This window comes from Cynocephalus volans, chromosome 10, assembly GCF_027409185.1.
Source record: "Cynocephalus volans isolate mCynVol1 chromosome 10, mCynVol1.pri, whole genome shotgun sequence".
NCBI classification, from domain to species: domain Eukaryota; kingdom Metazoa; phylum Chordata; class Mammalia; order Dermoptera; family Cynocephalidae; genus Cynocephalus; species Cynocephalus volans.
Window position 1 is genome coordinate 27,112,896 of NC_084469.1, and position 18,776 is coordinate 27,131,671.

An 18,776-nucleotide genomic window follows, 5' to 3' on the forward strand; every position below is an offset into this window, starting at 1 on the left:
AACGATCTGACTCAAATCCAAGGGTCTTAACATGTTTTCTATTTCTACATCTTTCAGAGTAGCCAAGATGAAGAAGAATGCTGAACAGAAAAGAAAACAAAGAGAATTCATAAACAAAGTGAAAGTCAAGGTGGCCAATGCACGGAAACAGGCTCTGCGGGAGCAGTTCAATGAGTGGATTCTAGACCCGAAAGGAATGATTCCTATGGTAGTGGTAAGAAAGGGGGGTATAGGTGAAGTGGAGTGGGTGATAAAAGGGCAATTGAAAGAATACTTAGTGTAATGCTAGAAGCCTCCCTCAAAATTTTCAGTACTGCTGAGGTAAGTCAATTATTGACCTGTCTGGTTCATGAGAGTTGATTCCTTCAATTTTCTCTTGAGCATTAAAAAAAACATTCCAGCTAGATTTCTAAAATCTTGACTCTGGCAGAGGTCCCCAAACTTGTCATTACATAGATTCCATTTGTGTGTGTGTGTGATTATTGCGAGAACTAAGAGAATGTTTCTCTTAGCTCCAGAGAATAACAATACTCTGAGAGTTAAATATTTTATCTTAGGTGTGCATAGATTTGATAATACTTATTGGTTATATACAACAGCAAGCATATTTTCAGTTTAATGTGAATGACAAAAAATGGACGAAGGAAGACAGGCCACAGACTGGGAGAAAATATTAGCAAAAGACATATCTGATAAAGGACTTTTGTCCAAAATATACAAAGAACTCTTAAAACTCAACAATAAGAAAACAGCCCAATTAAAAGATGTGCAAATAACCCAAACAGACACTTCACAAAGAAGATATACAGATAGCAAATAAGCATATGAAAAGATGCCCAACAGATATGTCATTAGGGAATTGCAAAATTAAAACAGCAAGGATATACCACTGCGCACCTATTAGAATGATCAAAATCCAAAACGCTGACACCACCAAGTTTGCCAGCTGGGAATTGCTGCTGGGAATGCAAAATGGTAAAGGCACTTTGAAAGACTGGCAGTTTCTTATAAAACTAAACATACTCTTAAAAGACAAATGCTGAACTATTCCACATATATGAGGTATCTAAATAGTCAAATTCATCTATCAGGAAGTAGAATGATAGTTACCAAGGGCTGGGAGGAATGAAAGGGGAGTAGTTGTTTTTAATGGACTTGCAAGATGAAAAAATTCTGGAGATCTGTTTCACAACAGTGTGAATATACTTACATATATACTTATATATGTACACTTAAAAATAGTTAAGTTGGTAAATTTTGTGTTATGTAGTTTTTATCTCTCTCTCTCTCTCACACACACACACACACACACACAGCTAAACATCCTCTTATAGTACAATACAGCAATCACTCTCCTTGGTATTTACCCAAATGAGTTGAAGACTTATGTGTACACAAAAAACTGTACATGGATGGTTATAGTAGCTTTATTCATAACTGCCAGAACTTGGTAGCAACCAAGATATCCTTCAGTAGATGAATGGATAAATAAACTGTGGTACATCTATACAATGAAATATTATTCAGTGCTAAAAGGAATGAGCTATCAAGCCATAAAAAAATATGGAGGAAACTTAAATGCATATTACTAAGTGAAAGAAGCCAATCTGAAAAGGCTACAATGTGTATGATTCTGACTATATGACATTCTGGAAAAGACAGAACTACTGAGACAATAAAAAGATCAGTGGTTGCCAGGAGCGACAGGGGAGGAAGGGACGAATAGGCAAAGCACAGAGGATTTTTAGGGCAATGAAACAATTCTGTATAGTACCATAATGGTGGATACATGTCATTATATGTTTGTCAAAACCCATAGAATGTACACCACCAAGAGTGAACCCTAGTGTAATAGGTTCATTATAATCTATAATAGGTTCAATAGTTTGGGTGATAATAATGTGTCAGTGTAGGTTTTTTGATCATAACAAATGTACCTCTCTGGTGCAGGATGTTGATAACAGTGGGGGAGGCTGTGTGTGTGTGTGGGCAGGGGATAAATGGGATCTCTAAAAAATAAAACCTATTTTAAAAAAATAAACTAAGAGGGCCGGCCCCGTGGCACACTCGGGAGAGTGCAGCGCTTGGGAGCCCAGCGGCGCCGCCACGGGTTCGGATCCTATATAAGAATGGCCGGTGCGCTCACTGGCTGAGCGCGGTGTGGGTGACACCAAGCCAAGGATTGCGATCCCCTTACCAGTCACAAAAAGACAAAAAAACAAAACAAAACAAACAAAAAAAAAACTAAGAAGAACTCTGAAATTTTGATTTTACTCATTGAAGAATGAGGAAGTATAGAGGATTCTTTGGATTGCCAGGCTAGTTACCAAAGGTGCCTTAGCTCCATCATGGCCAATGTCTGAGGATTGCTAGAAATGTCCCCTGGAGGGGAAAAATGGGATCACTCTCAGCATCCCAGTCCTTCTCACACAATAAGGTTGGGAATCACTGAGGACAGATCTGTGAAAGTATTTTATATATCTTTAAGTATTTTATAAACTAAATATGAATTATTACCATTTCTGTCCTTGAGGTAGAAAAATCACCCAAGACTTAAATAGAAAGTCTATAGATGGCTTTTAGTCTAAAATACTGAATATGTGGTAATTGAGAAGTAGAATATGGTTTATTTTTCTTTCTTTTTCTTTTCTTTATTACTTTTTCCTTTCTTTCTTTCTTTCTTTCTTTCTTTCTTTCTTTCTTTCTTTCTTTCTTTCTTTCTTTCTTTCTTTCTTTCTCTCTCTCTCTCTCTCTCTCTCTCTCTCTCTTTCTTTCTTTCTTTCTTTTTTGATTTGCAGATTCAGAATGTTCTCTATGAATTTTTTCGAAATCCAGATTTCAAGCTTGGTAAGTCCGCCTATTACTGTAGTATTTTTATTTTTCTTTCTTTTCTTTTTTCTTTTTGGTTGGGGAGGGCACTGCATTCAGATGAAGAGTCAATATTGAGACAGATGTTATTCAAAGCTCTTATAGATTTAATTACGAACTTCTGCTCTTTCCAGATAAAGAATGCAGGAAAGCAGAGAAGCAATCAGTAATACTCAATCCTTCTAGACCGGTGCCTCATTTTATTACAGATATTCTGTAATAACCTTTATTATCCTATGAAATTCCTAGAATAGACAGAATTTAAAAAGAAAGATATAATGTCATACCTATGATATAAAGGAGAAAATACAAGGAAAGACATAAGAAAATAATATTTACTGTATTTCAATACATAAATGCTTGGCTACAATTTCACTAGAAGACATAATGGAGTAGTCAGGCCATCTCTACCTATTCATAAAGAATGTTTAGATATAAGAAAAGTAAAAATTTATCCAATTGACCATTTTCTTTGTATTTGACATTTTGAAATAAGGGCAAAGTGAATGTATATACATAATCTCCATGACTAGGAGAGCTACAAATACAGACTAACACAGGTGTGTTGTATTAGAGGTCAGATACAATTTATGATATTACCTCCTATTACACAATTTCTGAAATGGTAAACAACTCTTGATGAAGTTCCAGAATAAAACAAAGTACAATCCTCTCTGAAATTTTAACAGTAGTTACATTCTTGGAAAATTCAATAGCAAAATTATATTCTGTGTTTGTACGTAAAATAGAGTTAGGTTCTAGACTTAAAATCATTTTTACAAACAGATTTTTCACTTACTTGAATGAATGGCAGGAGGGAGAAAGTTTTTATTGTGCAGGAATTGCAGAAGTTCTGCCTCTACTCCTACTCCGCGTCATTGAGTCAACAAAAACTCACCCGCAAATTTCCACCATATTCACAGGATGAAAGGAGGACAGTTCTTTCCCTATAGAGAACCATAGATTTTGAGGCTTTTGTTTTCAAAATGATTTCCCTACATGAGATTAGGAAAAATAATCTGATTTGTCACATAAAGAACTAGAGTTTGAATCTTGAGATTTTTATAATTTAAATCCAATTTATTTTCAATTGGCTTTTTGACCACTTGTGTTACATTGATAACAATAGATTGTCTGAAGTCTTCTTACTTTTTAAAATAAAATATGCTTCCCATCTTCCCGACCACTGGTCTCCAAACATGATTTGGGCCTTGCTGATAACCTTTTCTCCTTCTACCTCTTCTCAGCCTATCCAAAAACTATAATTCTTTAGTCATCTCATCTTCCACTCCTGATTCAGAGATTTTAAAAAATAACTTTATTTATTTATGGATAAGGTACAGAAGGAGTGAGTTAAGAGAACTGTGTTCAACATTCTGATAAAATTAGAGAAATTCCAGACCACATTCCATTTCAAGTTGACAGTGATTGTTTCTCCTTCACCTCCTTTACTATAGTATTTCTGTACTATCCATTCATTCAATATTTATTGAGTCCTCACTTAGTTCCAGTTACTGTGATGGGGTAGAGAATGCAAAGAAGACTAAAGCATGTTTCTACCCTTAAGTTGTGCAAAGTGCAGTCAGGAGACAGACACATACACTTAATAGCAGTTGTTACTGGTAGAAAGTAGTCCTGTTTGTATAATCTTCTGGAACTTGGAGGAAGATCTGGTACGGATATATCAGCATTTAATGCATAAGATTTTATGAAAGTTTATACAGTCCTCTTATGGCCACAATAACTAATAGCTCATAATTAGCAGTTACAAAATTCAAGAGTGACCGAAAAATCTTTTCTATGACTTTGTGCCAACCCATGATACGCAGGAGGAGTTACTGTTAGAAGCAGAAGAAAAAGCCAGCGTATTAGTTCTTTCCTCATGAGTGTTCATACAATTTGTATATTTGTCTCTTGGTAAGGTCAATAAGGATTACATAATTGTCATATCAAATGGAGATTTAAAAATCTTTATTTGAACTAACTGCCACATTCACCATTATCGAGCCCTCTGTTACTCATGAAACTCTTTTTCTTTGCTTTTGAGATATCATTCTCTCTTGATTTTTCCTTCTATCCTTGATTACTTCTTAGCATTTTTGTTTCTTGGTTCTTCTTTTGCTTGCACCTTAAATGATGTTTTCTAGTTTCCTTTTCAACTCTCATCACTCTACAGACTATACACACTCCTTGGGTTTTCTTATTCAAATCCATGACTGCAGCTAATGACTCCCAATCCATATTGTCATTCCAAAGTCTCTCAGCTCCAGGTCCTATTTGAAAAAATATACAAGTTGTAAGTGAAACAAACAAGTTGCAGATCAAAATGATCATTTTTTTATATAGACAAAACAAAAGATACATGTGTATATGTACATACTTACATATGACAATGCATAGAAAGGTTGCTGGAAGGATAGTGGCAAACTGTGGACAGTGATTTCTTCTGGGATAAAGGGGAGTGAGAGTATTGATGGGGGTAGGCAAAAAGGAAAATATTCATGTTTTGCTGCTTATATTTTTGTATTATTTGGATCTTTTACTAAATTAACATATTTATATGTTGTGTATTTAATATGAGAAATATTAAAAACAAAAGAAATTTTTTAAAAAAGAAAGTTTGTAGAGGTGTTTTGTTTTGGACCTGCTAGCATAAAAACCACTCAGACGTTTTTGTAGTCTTTTATACTATTGATGTGCATATTTGTTTCTGCTTTGTCCTAACCTAGTCATTAAAAATGTAGGCTCATTGTTTTTAGGATTTGGGTTGCTTGCTTAGACAAAAGCCAGGAAAATAATAATTTTGTAGTAATTGGGATGTTACCCAACTATGTATCATTTACTTTATTTCTATTACAGATAAACATTATTTAAGACATAATTTTAAATTATTTTAAAGCACTATAGGGTAAATATTAAATATGAATGTACTACAACCAAACTAACCAGCAAATAAACTTTATTCCATAATTAGAATCATATTGCGAACAATTGGAAATTATTGACTCAATGGAACCCAGATTGGACAAAGAAGAATTTATAGAAGTAAGAAGTTACATTATTTAATATTTGAATGAAATTATTTTGTTAGTTTCAATTGTCTTTTGGTGGATGTCACACATACATTAACTTAGAATTAAATTAAATTAAAGCATCAAAACTTACTTTATTGATTCTAAGATACACATTTAAAAATATTTTACTGACTCTGAAATTAGGTTATAGCTTATAATTAAAGGCATCTTACAATTTCTTTCAATCACTGGCACTCATGAGGTGAAAGTGTGAAAACTTCCACTGGCACCTTTTGGTAAGATAGAGAAAAATCAGCATCGTCTATTCAATGAAATCTGATTATACAAAAAATAATGAGATCTAAAAGTTACAAAACATTTCCTGTGGGCCAGAAACTGTCCTAAGCCATCCAGGTATGAACTCAGGTAATCCTCTTAGCAAACCTTATCCTCTACTGATGAAGACACTAAGGTGCAGAAAGGCTAAATAACTTGTACATGGTCTTCCAATAAGTGGAATTGGGAAATTTTGTGTTCAGACAGTTTGATTTCAAAGTCTACATAATGTTGCTTCTGAGAAAGTATAATTTTATTGAAATGAAATGAGTGAAAGAAGCACTTTAATGGTACCAAAGTCCTAAGTCTCCCATAGCCTGCTTTTTAAAAATTCAAAAAAAATTTTTTTTATTTGAACTGACATAATGTAATTGTACATATTTATGGGGTACAACCTGACGTGAGTCGTTTTTTTTTTTTCTGACCATAACCTCAAGAGTTTATTGTCTTCATAATAAATCAAAATGGGAAGCTTAGAACTGGGTTACTTGGTCCTTTCTCTTTTTATCTCCTCCCAGTCCAAAATGCTTGCATCTCTCAATAGCCAGCATTCTCTTAGATCTGCAGTTAGGCTCAATACATTCAAGCCTCAGCACAATCTTCTCTGTAATTAGCTTAGTCTGCCCACCATAGCCACTCTGCTTCCTGTCATAACTCTGCTTTCCCTTGGCATACAGAGAATCCTTGCCCTTTTCATACTGTGTCACTTTGTGGAGTTGGTGCTTGCCATGTTTGCAGGAGTGCTGCCGGCAGGGAAAGGCAATCTGATGTTTTGATATATATATAATATGTATAATATTCGGGTCAGGGTAGTTAAAGTATCAGTCACCTCATGCATTTATTATTTCTTTGTGGCAAAAACATTAAAAAGCCTCTCCTCTAGCTATTATGTAATATACAAAACTCATGTGGAAATTTAATCCCCAGTGTGGCAGTGTTGGAAACTGACTGACTCATGGGGATGGATCCCTCATGAATGGATTAATGCTCTCTTTGGGGGTAGAGGTGTTAATGAGTGAGTTCTCCCTCTATTAGTTCCCACAAGAGCAGGTTGTTTAAAAGACCCTGGCACGTCCTCTCTCTCTGCTCTCTCTTGCTTCCTCTCACCATGTGATCTGCCTGTACCCGCTGGCTGCCTGCTGCTTTCCACCGTGAGCAGAAGCAGTCTGAGGCCCATGCCAGATGCAGCTGTTCCAGAATCGTAAGCCAAATAAACCTCTTTTCCTTATAAATTACCCAGTCTCAGGTATTTCTGTTATAGCAAAACAAAATGGACTAATACACCCCCACCACCACCACCACAACCCCTCCCTCATCGCTGGTAACCGCTGTTCTACTCTGCCTCTATAATATCAACTTCTATTTTTTAGATTCCATATATGAGTGAGGTCATGTGATATTTGCCTGGCTTACTTCATTTAGCATAATGTCCTCCAGGTCCATCCATATTGCCTCAAATGACAGGATTTCATTCTTTTTTATGGCTGAATTATATTCCATTGTGTATATATATATTTATATATATACCACATTTTAAAATCCATTCATCCATTGTTGGACACCTAGGTTGATTCCATATCTTGGCTATTGTAAATTGTACTGCGATAAACATGAGAGTGCAGATATCTCTTCAACATTCCAACTTCATTTCCTTTGGGTATACCCAGCAGTGGGATTGCTGGATCAAATGGTAGTTCTACTTTTAATTTTTTGAGGGACGTCCATACAGTTTTCCATAATGGCTTTACTAGTTTACACTCCCACCAACAGTGTATAAGAGTTCCCTTTTCTTCAAATCCTTGCCAATACTTGTGTTCTTTTGTCTTTTTGATAATAGCCATTCTAACTGGAGTAAGGTGGTATCTCATTGCTCTTTTGATTTCCATAGTCTGCTCATATATTTTTTTCATGTTTCCTCCATCTACCCTTGTTTTTCGCTGAAGAGTCTCAGAGTCAAGGTAACTTTCTCTTTCTCCTCTCATATACCCTTGCTCCACTGAATGTGAAGGCTATGCATTATATACAGTTTCAAGGTTCTGTATGAAGGATTTCTGGAACCCTTTTTGGAATGATTAGTATATGGATAAGAATTTGACAATTTCTATCTCAGTTATATCCTAACTGTTTTCTTTGACTCTGTATTTGTTTATTTGGCATCTACTACTCAAAGAGCCTAACTGATGGCCAAAGTTGTTTATATCTCCCCTATAGTCTAGAACTTATACTATTGATATTGGAGGAGAGGGTCTGGGAAGCCCTGGTAGCTGACCTCAACCCACCCTGTCCTCTAGCAGGTTCTTGACTTCACCACAGGAAGGAATTCAAGAGTCACAGTACAAGGTGAAAACAAGTTTAATGTAACAGATAAGAAGTATAGGGTTCACAGAGAAAGTGCAGCTTAGCTCCAGATACTGAGCAGGGACTGCACCAAGTTGAACACAAAAGTAAGAAATGCACACTTAACATTTACTACAAAGTGTAGGCTGGATCAAGAGAGTGAGTGGCTGCCCATTAGAAATAAGTTTAACACAAAAGCAAAGTATACACACTTCTCCCAGCAAAGTGTGGGTTGGCCCCAGGAAAGCAAGCAACCAACTGTAGCAAGTTTAATACAAAAGTAAAAATACACATTTACAGACAAAAAGCAGGCTGGCCCCAGAGTGAACAGCAGCCTACTAGAGGCAAGTTTGATACAAAAACTAAGAAATACCACTTCAGGAGAAGTGTGGGCTGGCTCTAGAGAGAATGAGCAGCAGCCTCACTTTCTACCGGGATTCAGCTTTTATAGTTTCAGTATCTAATACATATCCACGCTATTTAATGAATATTTAACTAAGGGGGTGGTTCCCAGTTATGTAAGACAATCTTGCAAATGCTCAGTTGGTCTCTTTCAGAGCATGCTCATTGGTTAAATTCCAACATATTCACTGAAAAACACTTAGAAATATTCAGTGTTCTCCAGTGCTCCTAGTGGAAGGTCATTTAAAGGATAAACGTCCCTCTACTGAGCATGCTCAGCCACTGGGGTTATATATCTCCTTTTTATTGGGCATGCTCAGCCACTGAAGTGTAACAAATCTGCTCCTTGTGGTCTCAATTTCTCCCTGTTGGTGATGAAAATAGGTGCAATTAGCAACAAAAGCAATAACTCTCCTCTAGGAGAGGGCTTAGTGGAGGGGCCTGAGACTTTGGGGAGTGGCTCAAAACTCAGAGGAGTGTCTTGAAGCTCGAAGCAGGGAAACTGAGCACCTCCTATCACACTATGAACCACCTCCTTCCAAATTCTCACATACCAAGCCAATATTTCCTCTGCCCTAAATCAACCCAGGGTCAGGTACCAGACAACCAGTGATAGCCCCTGTACCTCAGAGTCTGCCAGAATTCTTTAAACCAGCTAATCCTAAGCTATTTACCCTGCCTTGCCTTGCATTTCCTCAGAAATCCCAATAAGGACTATGGCTTAGGCTTTCCCTCTGCTCCTTCCTGCTTCTGCTTTCTGACCAAAACTCGGTGCTTCCTCTATGGCCTTGCATGGCATGGCATGCTCCCTTTTCTTGGAAATTATAAGTAATAAAAATCTCCTTTCAGGGGCTGGCTGGTTAGCTCTGTTGGTTAGAGCATGGTGTTATAACACCAAGGTCAAGGATTGGGATCCCCGTACCGGCCAGCTGCAAAACAAAGAAACAAATATCTTCCTTCAGTGGCATTAGCCAGTCCATATCATCACTCAGTCATCTCCATAAATTAAAATCCCACAGATACAAATGAGACAAAATTCAGATAAAAATATACAGGGCGATTACTTCTGTCTGTTGTTTAGGTATGACACTGACAAGGAAGTGAAGAAGAGGTTGGAACCAGGGTCAGGGTCTTGCATGGTGCAGGCTGAGTGGACTATGGGGGAGCCTGGCTCCTTGGTCATGGGAGACCATGCCTGTGGCTGGAGCTGGTGCTTGCAGCAGGTGGGGATGAATGCCGAATGGCTGCTGCTGGAGGATGGGTGTGAGGTGACTATAGGTCAAGGATTTGGTGTTGCATACCAACTGGTATCAGAAATCTGCCCTCTGATGATTTCTTGAAACCACTGAGTTTTGAAGCAGAATCCTGAGGGCCAGTGGACAGTTATGGACAACAAGTGGAAAAATATGCTGTAATGAACATGTATGAACTACTACTGTATCCAACAACATGTGTAAATCACACAAACATAATATTGAGTGAAAGAAGCCAGACACAAAAGAATACATATTGGCAGGGGCTTCCAGTCAAGATGCTGGAATAGATGGTCCCTAGCATCACTGTCTCCCACAAATCAACCGATTTACAATGACTAAAAAGCAATGACAGCCAAGCTGGTGCTGCAAGAGCTCAGGGGGAGAGGAGGAGAGACCTACGGAGTGCACAAAGGCAGAAGAAGCCACGATAAGAGAGAAAAACAAAAACAAAACACTCTGACCATTTCAAATCCCAGCTATTTCCAGGCTGGAGCTGCTGAGCACATGGAGCAGGAGCTGGCAAAAACTGCAGCTGTGCCCTTTGGATGAAGTTGTTTGGAGGTGGCAGGGGAGAAGAGGGCCTTGGTGTCACCCAGGCCAGCAAGACCTCTAATACGGTACCTGTGACCCCACTCAGGAGTGAGGAGCCACAGCAACTGAAAAAAAGGAGCCACTCAGAGGCTGGTGAGTCATTGCAAGGGACCACCACACAGCTCGTCCCATGAGAAGAGTTTCGAGTATGGGTGGTGGGGGAGACAGGCCCACCAGGGGAACACTGAGGCACAGCAAGGACAGCTGATCTGCCCCCAATCAGCATAGGACCACTCAGTGGAGACTGGTCAGGAATATAGAACTGCAGGGAGTGCAGTTTGCTGAAAGACTCAGGCCCAGACCAGTTTCTACACAATCCAGGTGTACCGGATCTCATGAGAGCCAGAAGTACCTATAAAGTCAACCATTAAAACCTGAGGTGCACAAAAAGCCTTCACCTGGGAATCAGCAGCAAAGCAGCAATTTACCTCAACCAGAAAGCTCAAGTGCTGGTCCCTACAGGAAGTTCCCCCATTTTAGAAGTAAGCAAAGGACAACAATTAATTCCAGTGCAGAGTTTAAGTGGTGGGGACAGCAAATAACCCAACACAGAACTGAAAGGAAAAACAAAATTCCCACTACTAGAGACAAAGTTCAATATTAACTAGTAAAGGTCTCACATCACCAAAGAACACCTGTAACACCTACAGGACTGGAAGTCCCCTCGGCTACCAAGCCAGAGAAGGGGGAGATCTGAGGGCCTCAGACATGCCCCCTGACACCCTGCACCTGGTCCCAAGGGTGGGGGCCTCTAGCCTTAGCCATGCCCCCTGATATGTGCAACCAGACCGCTGAGCTGCTGCAGGAAGTGCCTCTGGCTTTCCCAAGCTGGGGTGGTGAGGGGCCGAGGGCCTCAGCCATGGCCCTCCAACATACACAATCAGCCCAGTGATGACTACCAAGCTGCCACTAGAAGTGCCTGGGGCTCCGAAGATAGGGTGGTGGGGGGCTAGGGCTTTAGCCACACCCCCTGACATCTGCACCCAGCCTGACAATGACCCAGCCACCGTTGGAAGCCCCCTGTTTTCCCCTGTGGGAATGAGGGGGGTGCTCCAGGCCTCAACCATACCCCTCCTCATTCCTCTTTCCATCCTATTTCCTTCCCCTTTCCTCTCTCCCCCTGCCTCCCAACTGCTTTACAACAACATCATAGAGTGTACAAAAAATATTAATAAATAAATTTTTAAAAAAAGAATTCAAAAGAAAAAGGAAAAATATACAGAGGAGCACATGATAGTATTAAAATGATTCAGGAAAAGTCAAGGTGGTTTATTGACAATATAGGTTTATTATAGAAAAGTAAAGATAAAAATATAAAGAAAATTTTAAATTCAGAATTCTACCACTAATAAATAGCCACTGTTAAAATTATAATACTTTTCTGTGTATAATAATGATAGCTAACATTTTTTTTACCACCTTTTTATGTGCTATAGTCTGTACTGAGGGTATTACATGCACTTTCTTGTGTAATCCTCTCAACTCAATTGCCATTATCCTCATTTTGCAAATAAGACTTAGGAAGATTGAACACTTTCCTTAAGGTTACCCAGTACCTAAGTGACACAGCCAGAATAGAATGAAGGTCAGCCTGATTCTAAAGGTCATGATGCTCTTGACCCTTGTGCAGTATAGGGTCTATTATATTCATAGTGAGACGTGAGGTTTTAGTTTTAATTTTATGGTTTTTCTTTATATATTTTATGTCCTGCCTAATATATTATCCTACTATATCTTATTAGTATATCCTGTTTTTTTCACTTACTGTCATCTCTTGGTCATTTCTCTCTGTCAATAAATTTATTTAAAACATGATTTTTAAAACTTTTTATTTTGAAATAATTACAGATTTACAAGAATTTGCAAAAATAGTAGAGGGAGTTCCCATGTACCCTTTACCCAGTTTCCCCGAAGATTACATCTTGCATGACTTTCAGATAATATCAAAACCAGGAAATTAACATTGATACAATATGTGCATATAGTGCTATGCTATTTTATCACATGTAGATTTCTATAGCCACCACCAAAATTAAGACACAAAACTATTTCAGTACCACAAAGATCTATTAGTAGTGACATTTTACCAGTTCAAGATTCCTACTTATAAAATCATCATCTTAACTATTTCCTGTACATACATCACATCAGGCAATGTTATACTTTTTGCTTCAATTGTTAAACATAATTTATAACAAGAGGAGAAGGAAAAGTCTATTGTATTTACCTGTATTTCTTGCTCTTTTCATTATTTTTCCTCTCTGATGTTTCAATATTTCTTTTACGCATTCTGTATGTAGAGAATTTCTGTGGCCATTGTTTGAGTAGGTCTGCAGATGACGAATTCTATTTGTTCTCTGTTGTCTGAGAGTGTCTTTATTTTTGCATCATTCCTGAAGAATAATTTCAGTGCATATAGAATTCTGGATTGACAGTTCTTTTCTTTTAGCACTTGAAAAATGTTGTACACTACTTCTGGTCTCCATGGTTGCTGATGAGAAATCCATTGTCCTTTTCATTATTTTTTCTCAATAGATAAAGTGCTGTAGTTTGAATATCATCCCAAGTTCATGTTGGAACTTAACCCCCAGTATGGTGGTGGAAGGTGGGGCCTTTTGATAAATTGATTGGATTGTGAGGACTGTTCCCTTGTAAGTCGATTGATCCATTCATGAAGTAATGGGTGGATGGTTTAATTAGTGGTCACGCCCTTGGTTCTGATGGCTTTATAAGGAGAGCAATTGAGAAGGTTAGCTCTCTTGCTCTTGCCTTATTCTTGCCACATGATAACCTGTTTCACCAAGGTACTTTGTGGAGACTCCCCATCAACAAGTCCTCCATCAGATGTGTTCCCTGGACTGTGGACTTCCCAGCCTCCACAACTGTAAGAAATAAATTTCATTTCTTTATTCATTACCTAGTTTCAGATATTCTGTTATAAGCAACAGAAAATGGACTAATACATAAGGTATTGTTTTTCTTTCACTGGTTTGTCTTTAGTTTTCTGAAGGTTGCTTATGATGTCTCTCGGCATAAACCTCTTTGGGTTTATCCTGTTAGGGTTTTCTCAGCTTCTTGAATCCGTATGTCTAAATTTTGACAAATTTGGGAGATTTTCAGCCATTATTTCTTTCTTTGAATAATTTTTTAGTCCCTCCCTCCTTCCTCTCTCATTTTGAAACTCTTATGACATAAATGTTGGATCTTTTATTATATACAGGCTCCTGAGATTCTGTTCTTTTTTTTTTTTTTTTAGTTTACTTTCTCTCTCTTGTTCAGATGGGATAATTTCTACTGTTCTGTCTTTAAATTCATTGATTCTTTCCTCTGTCCTCTCCATTCTGCTGTTAAGCCCATCCATTGAGTTTTTCATTTCATGATTGTATTTTTCATCTCAAAATTTCCATTTAGTTCTTCTTTACATTTATTCTTCTCTATTTATTTTCCAAGCCTTTTTATATTTTTCATTTATTTCAAGCATGTTCATAATTGCTTACTGAAGCATTTTTGTAGTGCCTGCTTTAAAATACTTGTCAGATAATCCCAACATCTCAGTGTTGGCATCTGTTGATTGTCTTTTCTCATTCAAGTTGAGATTTTCCTGTTTCCTGGTACAATACGTGCTCTTCTATTGTATTTTAGACATTTGAGGTATAATGCAATGAGACTCTGGATCTTATCTGCATCTTGTTTTAACAGGTTCTTTCTGATACCTGATGGAAGAAGGAGAATGCCACCTTACTAGTGTCAGGTGGGAATGAAGGTCCAAGTTCCCCGTTCAATATCCTTTGATACCTCAGGGGCAGGGAAAGAGTGCCTTGTTATTCTTTGGTGGAGGTAAAACTACTAGCTTTCCACTTTTTTTTTTGGACACTACCCAGCATGGAGAAAAAAGGGTACTTGGCTATGACTAAATGGGTGTGGACATCTAAGCTCTCCACTTGGCCTCTGCTGATGGGAGTGGAAATAAGGCCATAGTTTTTTTCCATGGTGTTTGGTATAGGGGGTTACTATCTAATTTTTTTCTGTCTTTCTAGTTTGCCCCCTTCTTGCTCCTTTGGCTAGACAGCAAGCTTTTCTTGATTTTGTTTTGATTTGTTTTGTTTTTGTTTATTGTGGTGGTGGTGGTTGATGCTTATTTGTTTGTTTTGTCAGTTCCCACTGGCGTTTCTGCATTGCCAGTTTATCCAGTACCCAGTCTGGAATTTATGAGGAAAAAAGAAACCCAGGTCACTCTCTACTTAGAGTGTGGTTCTTAAGGTCCTAAAGTCCCTAGCCAGACTGCCATCTTCTTTCTACATTTCATAGTCTTCTTAAGTTTGTTTTCTATCTAATATACAGAGTTTTTTGTTTGTTTGTTTTTTGTTTTGGCAGCTGGCTGGTATGGGGATCCAAACCCTTGAACTTGGTGTTACAAGGCTGTGCTTTAGATACTAATATACAGAGTTTTTTTACCTGCAGTTAATTAGGAGGACTAGGGAGAAATGCAACTACTCCATCTTGGTCCTTAAAACATTTTAATGGCTTAATGATATTTTGTTATGTGGTTGTATTACAATTTATTTAATCATTTCTTTGTTGTTGGACATTTAATTTTTTGTTATTCACCCCAAAATGATTGTATTCAGAGATAGGACTTTTAGGAGCTACTTAAGTTTAAATGAGGGTGGGATCCTAATTTGATAGGATTAGTGGTTTTATAAGAAAAGGAAGAGAGAGAGTGATCTTTCTCTCTCCCTGTGCATGCACTGAGGAAAAGTCATGTGAGGACACAAGAAGAAGGCAGCCATATGCAACCCAAGGAGAGAGCCCTCACCAGATGCTCACTCTGCTGGCACTTTGATTTGGACTTTCCAGCCTACAGAACTGTGGGAAAATTAATTTCTGCTGTTTAAGCCACCCAGTTTATGGTATTTTGTTATGGCAGCTTGAGCTGACTAAGACACAGCTCCAGTAATTTTCTCAGACTAGATTCCCAGAAATGGAATGACTAGGTCAAAGAATGAACATTTGAAGGGTTTTGGCATGTATTGTCAAATTGTGTTGTTGATTGTACTATTTATTCTCCCACCAGCAATGTATGAGAGTTCTCAAAGCACCATATCCTTACCAGCAACAGGCACTATTGAGTACAAGAAATCTCTGTAATTTGATGATATTTTGTTTTTTAACTTTTATCTTTTGATTACCAGCAATAACCAGTTGCCTGGTGTCTGCCGAGGAGGTTAAACATTTTCTACGTGATTTTAAAATTTCTTCTTATGTGAATTATTCATTCATATCTTTTGCCCATCCTAACTATTGATGTTTATTTTTTTCTTATAGAATTGTAAATACTCATTATATATTAAACACACTACCATTTATGATCCCAAATTACATATATTTTTTGTTTTCTCAATTGTCTAAACATTTTTAAAGGTATTTTCTAATTTACAGAAATTTTTTATTAATTTTCATGCAATTAAATCTATAGATTTTTTTGAGGTCTTTTCCATTGCTCCTATGCTTAGAAGTTTCTCCCCTTCCCTGAATTAGCTAAATATTCACTTATTTTTTCTAGCTCTTTTTATCTTTTAAAATTAACTTTAAAATTATTTGGATACATAATATAAGGTGAGACTCTAACTTGATTTTTCCCTAAAAATGGCTAGCCAAATATACCTCTCTGCTTATTCAACAAGCTTTTTTTTTAAACAAGTAGCTAATTTTCTGAAGGAATTTTTTCCTATATAATTTTTCTTATCTCCAATAGAAAATAAAAGTAGGGAGTTTCAAGATGGCGGCGGCTGCGGCGGCTGGCGCGGAGTAGCTGAGGTGGAAAAGGTGGCCACTGGGCCTCAGGCAGCCGGGAAACTTGTGGACCTTCCTCTGGCCATCTCTTAAGGGAGGACTGCTGCTGCTGGCCAGTCGTGGGGGCTCAACGCCACTTTGCCCCCGGCAGGAGAGGCTGCCTCATTTACAGGCAACAGCTTTGAAGTGTGGAGCAGGAAAAGAACTGATTCTTAGCTGCAAAAGGGAGTCTTGAAACAGGGAACACGGCGCCAGGGCTGTGGTGGATGCAGCCAGGATCCCGGAGGCCGGGGCCGCGCTGAAGGCGGCCAGCAGCCCTATTCAGGATTCGAGGTTTCAGGCCGGCATTAAAGAAGATTCCTGGGAGCGCCCGAGCGGCGCCGCGACTGAACAGCCCGAGGCGGCAGCGCCGAGAACACGGAAGGCAACAAACCAGAGACAGAGCGAGCGCCCGACCTGGCACAGCACTGTGAGTGATCCCTGGCACAGCTCTGTTCGGGGGGTGGATGCCCACGCGGCTCCCGCCTGCACCACCAGGCCACTCACTGCCCCGGTGCTGCCTCCATTTTCCCAGGTGCGGGCAGCTCCGCCCTGCTCGGCCATCACTGAACCCATTTGCTTGGCCTGGCGCGGGGCTTTCCGGACCCTGCGGGCCGGCCTCCTCTCCCACTCCCTCCGCGGTTCTCTGGCAGGGCTGGGGGTGTGGGGCATCCCGACCAGTGTTGGGAGGGCTAGGAAGTACGGGCGGGCCGACTGTCACTCCACCACACCCTGGACTCCGGCCCCAGTAAACTTCCTGTTACTGGGAGGCAGATACCATCTCTGCGACCACCAGTTTGGAAAAAAAGCCTAACGAATTTCTGGTTGGGAATAGTGTGGTAGGAGAGTTCCCAGGTCCGCTTGAACCTGCCGGAGAGCAGGCTGCAGGCGGGCACTAGACTCGGTTTATACCGGGGGGATACAAAGGTGAACAAGACCCGAGAAAGATCTACACAGTGCTACAAAGGCACCCAGAGAGACCGGTCGTCTGTGCCTAGCAGAAACCTGGTAGACTTCCTGGGCGAGGCGGTGCTGAGCAGGGTCTTGAAGGCCCAGCTGATAGAAGAGGGGTGCAGAAGACACACCCCAGCCCAGCACAGTATGCACAGAGGGGGGAGACGTGCAGCCAGGGAGGCGGAGACTCGACAGAAACCACACACCCTGTGGGGTCGCCACTGCACGATCTAACAGCCTGGGCCAGAGCACACGGAACGGGGAGAAGTCCTGTACAGAAAGTGAAAGCTCAACAGAGATCACACACCCTGTGGTACGTGATCCACCAGCCCAGCAGAGTACAAGCTGACCAGAAAGGTGGATCCCCGGAGAAGCCCAAGACCCGAGGCAACCACACACACAAGACACTAGAGGCCAACTGAGCAGTCACGGCGGGAGCCATACCAAATTGGCAACCACAGCAACATCCTAGTTAGTCATTAGTCTCAAACCGGTGGACTGTGAAACCCCCTGCCACAATGAATAAACACCAAAAAAAAGACACCAGAAATACAAAAAACCAAGAAAGTACACCACCAAAAGTTAATAAATCTCAAACTCTAGATCCTATAGAACAAGAAGCCCTTGAAATAACTGACAAGGAATTTCGAGTGATAATTCTAAGGAAACTGAATGAGATACAAGAAAACTCAGCTAGACATCATGATGAAATGAGGAAAAGTATACAGGATCTGAAAGAGGAAATATACAAGGAAATCAATGTCCTGAAAAAAAATGTAGCAGAACTTGCTGAACTGAAGAAGTTATTCAGCGAAATAAAAAACACAACGGAGAGTTTAACCAGCAGGCTTGTCGAAGTTGAAGAGAGAACCTCTGAACTTGAAGATGGGCTATTTGAAATAACACAAGCAGACAAAAAGAAAGAAAAAAGAATCAAGGACATGGAAGAAAATCTGAGAGAGATATCAGACAACCTCAAGCGCTCAAATATCCGAGTCATGGGTATTCCAGAAGGGGAGGAAAATGGAGATTCCATTGAAAACATATTCAACAAAATAGTGGCAGAAAACTTCCCAGGTATAGGAAAAATCACAGATCTTCAGATCCAGGAAGCTCAACGATCTCCAAACGTATTCAACCCAAAAAGGCCTTCTCCAAGACATGTCATAGTCAAATTGGCAAAACT

General features: G+C 39.4%; 1 protein-coding gene across 1 annotated transcript in view; it reads left to right on the forward strand.

Moving 5' to 3' along the window:
• Nucleotides 1-18,776, forward strand: part of EFCAB5 (EF-hand calcium binding domain 5) — a 144,600-nt gene that overhangs the window by 38,320 nt on the left and 87,504 nt on the right. Inside the window, exons 4-6 of the mRNA XM_063109813.1 lie at nt 58-214; nt 2,799-2,847; nt 5,843-5,913. Coding sequence (XP_062965883.1) covers nt 58-214; nt 2,799-2,847; nt 5,843-5,913 — 277 coding nt within the window. The remainder of the gene's footprint in view (nt 1-57; nt 215-2,798; nt 2,848-5,842; nt 5,914-18,776) is intronic.